This window comes from Gymnodraco acuticeps, unplaced genomic scaffold (genome assembly GCF_902827175.1).
Source record: "Gymnodraco acuticeps unplaced genomic scaffold, fGymAcu1.1, whole genome shotgun sequence".
NCBI lineage: Eukaryota > Metazoa > Chordata > Actinopteri > Perciformes > Bathydraconidae > Gymnodraco > Gymnodraco acuticeps.
Genome location: NW_022990459.1, coordinates 4,646,143 through 4,654,234, shown reverse-complemented (window position 1 = coordinate 4,654,234; position 8,092 = coordinate 4,646,143). Strand labels below are relative to the sequence as shown.

The window sequence follows — 8,092 nt, the reverse complement described above, 5'->3', positions numbered from 1 at the left end:
TTAATAGATCTATTTTATTGTTGTGGCTGGCCTCAAAATAGTGCTTGTTGTGCAGTTTAACTTACTATATAACAGTGCTTTGTATTTTATGTCAATTTGTTTTTAAAATGCCCCCAAGATTATTAAATCATAAGAAAAAGGCAGTATATGTACAATTACATTAGAAGCATCAAATAAAGTACAAGTACATCGAAATAATTATATCTTTAGCAGTTATTTTATTGGCCCAGCAGATACAAAAAGGACTGTACAACATACTGTCCTCTCAGATTGAAACAGGGTACTACCTCTCCCTCCAAGTATCCCAAACTACAAAAAATAAATAAAGAATATAATAAAACAGTTTTTACAAAAGACAAGTATTTTGTGCCAACATGTTAACAAAGGTTTCAGCAGAGAGAGGTAAGCTTCTTTCTAAACATTAGTACAAAAATACTTCTTCATACATTTTCATTTTAAGACTCCAGAAAGTCTCTCCCATGCATCTCTTCATTTGTACTGTATGAACACTTACATATTATTAACAGCACGCTTCATAGAACAAAAATATAAGTTACATTTGTGCAGAGCAGACATTGTAAAAAGAAAAATTAAGAACTCTGTTAAATTATCAACATGCATTGTAGCGTTAAACATGATGAAAAGTAAATATTAAAGTGATATGTGGAGTCTCTATTCCATAGAAATGGCAAGGGGAGTGGCGTAAGGCTTGGAAAAAACAAGCGCTACAGGCACTACGGCAGATATCACCTCCATGACGTGAAAAATACAAAAGAATAAGCAAAAGTACAAATGTATTCCCAATGTGCAAAATAATCGCTTATTTTATAATGTAAGCATACAATTAAATCATCTTCTTTTGAACACAAATTAGAAAAATATGCATTTAAAATGCAAAGAAGAAAAAAATGTAAATTGACAGTGCAACCAGAAGTAAAAAAAAAAGAATGGGCTGAAGGATTTCTGTAGTTGTGACTGTCTTAGGTCTCTCAATTATAAACAAGTAGAAAATAGTTTATATGGAGCCATCTGAGCTATCCATTTAAAATAATTATATGCGTGACGTTCTTCAGTCTCAAAGAGATATAAAATAGGAGCATTTAAGAGTGTTTCTTTACATGAGATATGAACAATATTACCAATAACCATCATTTTTTAACAATAAAATGAACAGTTACTTGTGTCTCTTCACAACTGAACTCGTGCTTGTAGTTTCATGTCTGACCTTCAGTGAACCTCACGTCAGTGCAGGGCCGAGGTCTTTCTCCTCAGGTTCTGTAATGAAAACACATTCAGCAATAGAGTGAATATTTCTGTGACGCAACTGTTGAAAATGCAACACATTAACACATCCAGCAATAATGTGAAGACTGCTGTGTAGCAACCTTTACATACGCAACACGTTAGCCTCGGCTGCCAGAAGTTCAACCACAATACAAACACAGGCTTTACTGATACTTCCTCATGTTGAGTAATCCCTCATTTGGAGTGTAAATCCTCGTGCAGTGTAATCCCAAAAGTAGGACATGAAAACAACCACTGAGTTAATGATTGTGTAAACAAGTGGCTGGTTGTGTGTGTGTGTGTGTGTGTGTGTGTGTGTGTGTGTGTGTGTGTGTGTGTGTTCTAATTCCGCCTTTCCGCTGCGTCAGAAAAACATTCACAGACACATTAAACACATCTCTCTGTCTTTTCTAGACTTTTGAAATTGTCCATCTATAAACAAACAAATAACACTTCAGTTTGTTTCTGAGAAAAAAATGACTAAATAACTTTAAGCTTGTGAATATAATTGTTTAGCTTGTTAGCATGCTACCTAGCAAACCAGCAGCAACAACAACACAGCTACTGGAAGCTAGCTTTAGCATGCTACGTTTGAGTCTATGCTAAATGAGCCTGATGGTGTTTCTTTGGTCCAATATCTCTTCATAAACTGGACATTGTGTCAGAGTAATCTGGTTTATTTGATGTATTTGTGTCTGATGTGACTGCTAGCAGAACTACAGTACGCAGCAATGCAGAGCCTCGACAGTGTGTTTACCTTTGAAAGACTAAGAGTGAAAACACCTTCAGATATTGGAGGACAGTTTGTCTTTAAGCAGGCCAGATATAAAGCAAGCACAGAGACAAGGAGAGGACAGTAAGCATGAGTCAGCGTAAAGAGTGGTGACAACAGCAGGCAGGAATAACACGTGTTTTCCTGTTTCCTTTTCCCTCACTGGGAAGAAAACACACACACACTCATTTCCTGTCAGTGTGAAACATGTCCATCTACGGAACAATTATGCATCCGTCATAATATATACTCACAAGTGAGATTACGGAGTCACATGTCACTATTAAAAGGTACAGTATGTACATTTATATATGACTTTAGATGCTTTTACATTTTATGTCCAAAAAAGCAAAAGCTGCTGTTAAGTTGAGTGCGGGAAAAGTAAGTAAACAAAGAAGCAGCAGTAACAGGAAGAGAGTGTAAGGATTGGATGAAAAGATAACAGAATACTTACAGGCAAACTCTGCCCAGCCAGTGCTGTGAGGAGCAGAGGGAAAGAGGAGAGAGAGAAGAAGATAGTAGATGAGCAAAAGAGGAAAATAACAGAGGTAGGGAGGAGCAGAGGAGGAAGAGACATAGATAAGTCAGTGGACAAACGTGCAGTCTGTACACAAACCCAATAAATAAAGAAGCCAGATTTAACAGAAAAAGGCTTGTGTGTGTGTCTGAGTGTGTTTATGCGAGCCCTACCTGTCCAGACAGGCTGATGGGGGTGTGTGAGGGGCTGCAGAGAGACGACGAGGACACAGATGGAGGCAGCTCGGAGAAGCCGGCCTCGTCCAGATCGTCGATGCGGGGTTTCTTGATGTTGGACTCGGGGCTGGTCAGAGGAGTCACGCTGTTCCTCCTGATCAACGTCCCGGGACCCCTCTTCACATCCTGCAGGTGGGCATGTGGAAATGTTAATTTGAGGATGAGCTCAACATGTATCCACTTCTTTACAGCATGCCTCCCACATTCAGTAGCGAGTTTCTCTGACGTTACCTCCGGCCTGTCTCGGTGGGTGTTCACCGCCTCCACATTCAACGAGATGGACTCCACTTTGCAGCCGTAGGCGACCGGGGTGAGCTTCAGCACCGTGTGCAGGGGACACTTCAGGTACGGCATCTCCTCTGGAAAAACACATATGAACAGCATTAGCATCTTAAAGGTCCCCTATTATACTGTTTTTCATCAATGTATTATAGGTCTCAGATATACAAACATGTCTCTGAAGTGGCTCCAAATACCAAACAGATCATGCATTGTAGAATCCCATAATCCCCTCTGTTTCAGCCCTGTTTCAAAAGTGCCGATTCTGTGTCTTTTACTTTAGATGAAAATAAGGAGCCACTCCCCGCGCCCATCTGCGAGCTATTTGGTAAGAAAAAAGAACACAAAGGTGCTCTAGGAGGAGATTCAGGTGAGTTACCTTGGTTAGTGATTGGCTAACGGTTACACAAATCGTTATGACATCATTAAGTGGCCAAAATCTGATCAGCTCATTTTCAGACAGGTTTTTATATAAATGGATCAGGACAAAAAGTGAGGTAATCTTTTTTCCTGAAACTTTCAGAATCTCTTTACACAGAGGGGATACACGTTTATGTATAAAAGTGGATTTTGCGTAACAGGTGACCTTTAAATCATTAACATTATGATACAGCAACAGAAGGTTTCTGGGACTTTGGAGTACCCACCTGCACTCTTATCCAGGAAGTAGGCCAGCAGGCAGCGCATGACGGCCTGGTGGCAGATGACCAGAACGTTCTCCTGTCTCTCCAGGTCCATGATGACCGGCTCCACCCGCTGCACCAGGTCCTGGTAGGACTGTGATCAGGATACGGAGGGTTGGCGTCTTTATTATTGTTCGTATATCAAATACCTCTGAAGTAGGGTTGCATTCTTATGTCTAAAATGATAATCTGGGTTATTTTTGCTATATGTCAGCCAATGACCTAAATGCAAATCACTGCTATTACGTGTGTGCATACCTCTCCGGAAGGGTAGCGATAGTAGTATTTATCTTCATCTCTCAAAGCAAACTCCTCCGGGAATTTCTCCTTCATCTCGTTATACGTCATCTCCTCACACATTCCCTGAAATGACGGATAATATATCAGTTTGGCCGCAAGTAAAATACTGGGAATTTGGTGTGTTAGTGCGATGCTTACGGCGTCTATCTCATTCAGAGCCTTCCACTGTTCGTACGGGACGCCCAGGCGCTCTGCCGTGTGGATGCTGCGGCACAGCTGGCTGCTCCAGACCTTCAGGTCCTGCAGCTGCTGCTCCTCCACAAAGCCAGCCAGGGCAGCTGAGAACTGAAGCAGAGCATATTTAGCACCTGAAACCGGCATTTCGTCATATTTACAAATCTACTTCAAGGGTTCCTACCTGTTTGCCCCGCGGCGACAGGCCCGAGTCCCCGCCCAGACGCCCCTCCAGGTTGTCGGTGCTCTCTCCGTGCCGACACAGGTAGATGCTGCGGGGCTGGACGTGGATGTTCATCAGGTAGTAGATGATCTTACTCTGGATGTGATCCTGGATCCGGTTGACTAAGAAGCGCCGACCCACGTCTATCACCTTGATGAAGGAGAGGTTCCTGGAGGAAGAAGAGGATGGAGGGAGTGTTTCATTAACCTTCATGAAGGATACAAGGACCATTTATTGACAGTGTTAAACACAGGGTCTCCTACATAAGAAAAACAAAAACACTTGTAACGTTTCCAGTCGGGATGCTTTCTAAGGCTCCACTGTAAAGCTTAACAGGAACATGGCCGTGGGGGTTTTGTTACATTTGCTTAAGACATACTGCCTTTTTTTTAGCTTTTTCAACCGGGATGGAGATATGGGATGTCCATATCGGCTTCTCTGTGATGCTGATTCGCAGAAAAGTGTGCACCTGCTGTACAACAGCTTCACTGATGTAGACAGGTGTGTGTGTATTTTCACCTTTTCCTACATTCAACCACCTTGGTTTGTTAAAGTTGAGCCTTAAGATGTTCTATGAGCACCTCTCTGCAATATAGTTGATTTCCTCTCCATATAAATACACAAAACGGCATTTAGATATTGATACCTGTCATGTCGATCAGGGTCCAGAGGTTGGTAGCTGGTTTTGTAGCATTCAATCCTCCTCTGGAAATCCAACATGGCGTCAGTCTTGTTGCAGTCCCGGTAATCTGGACAGGACACCTTCACTTCCTTGAACAGGGAGGAAGTCAGTCAGACAGAGATACAGTACCACACCTTATGCCACAGAGTTTGCATAGTATGCCGTGGGACCAGGATGCACTGGAGCTTTGACTCACCATGATGTTTGACGCAATAACGCTGGGATCGTCACACACGGACTCGATGAAAAAGATCTGGGCAGAAAAAGCAAAAGCAGTTAAACTCGCTGCATTGAAATGGAGGAAATGCTGTGAATCCTCAGGTAGCATCACGGACCTTGAAGCCGTTGTCACTTCCAAACTGGAGGATCATCTCTCTCCTGTCTCTGGTCGTGTTAGTGGCGTCAAAGACCTGAAAGGACACAAAGCGGGTTAAATCGAGTCCAGGTTACGAGAACATTTTAGAACGCAATGAATGATGGGAAACTCACCGCTATTTGGCCTCCCTCGTCCTTCAAATAGGAGTGGACATCCCTTAAGGCTGCTAAGGCACATTGCTGTCGGATTTTAACAGCACACTCGTTGTCGGGCTTGAAGAAATCATAGGAGCTGTAGTTCTTCACTGCTTCCCTGCGGTACTCTCCCACATTGAAGACTACAACACACACACACACACACACACACACACACACAGGAAAAATAATGAACACGATGTGCAGGAGGTGGAAACATGATTAATGCTGAAGTGGGTGTGTGTGAGAGAGAGTGTGTGTCAGAGTCCTGCACGGGTCTGATTTTCAAGACCCGCTCCCGCGACGTGCAATACCGAACCCGCCCCGCTACCCGCACATATTGCCAATTAGTTCCGCAACCCGACCCGTCGGCACAAGATCCGCAACCCGACCCGAACCCGCATATCCTATATATGAGCAGTGAAAACGTGCAATTATTAACACATGCAGTTGCATATTTGGCTCAAAAAGCGTGGGATGTTGGTTCTTTTCTCCATCTAGGATGACACCAAAAGCCTCCCAGACGTTGGATTTCGCTCTTGAGGAAGTGTTATTGAAAATGCTGTATTCTCCGCTAGAGAGCTTCACCTCAGCCATTTAGAATGTGGCGCGCTCAGCAGCAGATTGATGCGCTGCAGAGGTTATGATTATGCGCGGTCCCGCGGGGGAGAGGTCTGAGGATTTAAACATTAAACTAATTTATTATTATTTTAATATATTTATTATGCAATACCCGCGACCCGACCCGCATCATCTTTGTTTTACCCAGAACCGAACCCGGAAAAAAGCGTTTTAAAAAATACCACCCGCAAATCACTTTTTTTGCGGGTCATCCGTCGGGTAACCCGACCCGATGCAGGACTCTGGTGTGTGTACCTGACAGCAGTCACATAACCATCTGACCACAGCATGAGCCAACACGATCTCTGTGTGTGTGTGTGTGTGTGTGTGTGTGTGTGTGTGTGTGTGTGTGTGTGTGTGTGTGTGTGTGTGTGTGTGTGTGTGTGTGTGTGTGTGTGTGTGTGTGTGTGTGTGTGTGTGTGTGTGTGTGTGTGTGTGTGTGTGTGTGTGTGTGTGTGTGTGTGTGTGTGTGTGTGTGTGTGTGTGTGTGTGTGTGTACCTTTGGTGGGAAGGCCGATCCAGTTGAGGTAGCGGGTGAGTTTTTTGGACATGTATGTCTTTCCTCGAGCCGGAAGACCCACCATCACGATGACGGTGGGGGGGTTGGCGAAGTGGGGGGCACCGGCCGCTGCAGAGAAGAATGGGAGGAGGGGGAGGTTGTTATGACAACAATGCCTGTTTTCCCGGGATTTTATAATTGGACCTTGTATTTTTGCTTTATTTTCTCTCCACCCCTGCAGCCTACCTGAAATGTATTTATTGAAATCTTTATTTCTGTGACACGCCCAGCAGCATGTGGCTGTCAATCTCATTTATACTTGCTGGCCTTGTTTCTATACAAACGAGCCATGCTGCCTAAACGGATGATCGGGTTCATCATCCTCTCTGCACAGCACCACCTATGTGCTCATTTGTAACTCAAATCATAAGAGTCTGCCTGAGTTTAGCAGGGAAACGTGACCAAAGACGAGCAGAGTGCTTTCAAATTGCTTTAGTTCCTAGTTTTAACTATTTAAACTAGAGCAATGGAAGCTTTCTGTTTCTTTTGCAGAAACTTGACTCTTGTGTTGAAGCCATAAGAAACATCCTTCACTCAGAGTTCCCCGAGCTCATCCCTAGGCAGGGTCTCACTCGCTGCCCGTCGATCAATAGAAAACAAAGCATCACACAGACGTGGTAACCATGGTGACCGCAACTATGTCATTCTCCAGCAAAAGGGATGTGACGTACGGCGCGTGCCGATGATGAAGATCAATGGAAGTGAAAAAATGTGAAGGACAGGTGCACAACTGTATATGACGACATTTGTCATAATAATGTAGTGATAATTTAGATTAGAAAACAGCATATGACGCTGTAGTATAGGCTACTATGGGGCTTTACCTCTTCGGTTGGCCGGTGGGTCATCCTTGGACCGCTCCCAGGTCTTCTGGATCCGGTCCTGGGTCAGCTCTCCGGGCATTCCTCACAGTACACGGGCACCGAGCCGCTCAGTTTAGGGGAGAAGACACAAAAGAGCCGGGTAGGTTCAGGCGAAATGAGGCGAGCTGTTCCTGAGCTGAGCCGGGTTAATCTGCAGGCTGCGGCTCACATTCTCTATTTAACCCCGCCCCGCCGGCCGGCAGCAACGTGACAGCGGTGACGACACGAACCCACTCACGCGCAGATACGCACGTTCATACAGCACAGCGCCTCTGTGTGGGGTAACCATAGACTTGATATAACAGATAGTATGCACGCAGAGGTGGAAAAAGTACTCAGATCTTGTACTTAAGTAAAAGTACCAGAGTGCAGGAATAGTCTGTTACAAG

At 44.2% G+C, this 8,092-nt stretch overlaps 1 protein-coding gene across 5 annotated transcripts; it reads right to left on the bottom strand.

The window, feature by feature from the left end:
- Positions 1-683: 683 nt before the first annotated feature.
- Positions 684-7,905, bottom strand: pfkfb3 (6-phosphofructo-2-kinase/fructose-2,6-biphosphatase 3). Of its 5 annotated transcripts, none has more exons than XM_034226118.1 (14): positions 7,665-7,905; positions 6,781-6,909; positions 5,640-5,803; positions 5,486-5,560; positions 5,347-5,403; positions 5,115-5,239; positions 4,430-4,637; positions 4,210-4,356; positions 4,030-4,134; positions 3,736-3,865; positions 3,041-3,168; positions 2,747-2,935; positions 2,511-2,533; positions 684-1,275 (listed from the first exon to the last, which is right to left on the bottom strand). In XM_034226118.1, the coding sequence occupies exons 1-14, from the start codon at positions 7,741-7,743 to the stop codon at positions 1,269-1,271; spliced, it is 1,566 nt and encodes a 521-aa protein (XP_034082009.1). In that variant the 5' UTR covers positions 7,744-7,905; the 3' UTR covers positions 684-1,268. The 5 variants fall into 5 exon arrangements, with proteins under 5 accessions (XP_034082009.1, XP_034082006.1, XP_034082008.1 ...); XM_034226119.1 differs by lacking the exon at positions 684-1,275 and adding an exon at positions 1,721-2,092; XM_034226115.1 differs by having other exon boundaries at positions 2,747-3,168.
- Between the last annotated feature and the right edge of the window lie 187 nt (positions 7,906-8,092).

What these genes read in the sequence shown, in the direction of transcription:
- pfkfb3 (XM_034226114.1), bottom strand. Translation starts at nt 7,743, where the DNA reads ATGCCCGGAGAGCTGACCCAGGACCGGATCCAGAAGACCTGGGAGCGG. An exon ending in ACGAGGGAGGCCAAATAGCG is followed by an intron (nt 5,561 to 5,639) that starts GTGAGTTTCCCA and finishes GTGTCCTTTCAG; the next exon opens with GTCTTTGACGCCACTAACAC. An exon ending in CCATCAGCCTGTCTGGACAG is followed by an intron (nt 1,276 to 2,746) that starts GTAGGGCTCGCA and finishes TTTTCATTACAG; the next exon opens with AACCTGAGGAGAAAGACCTC.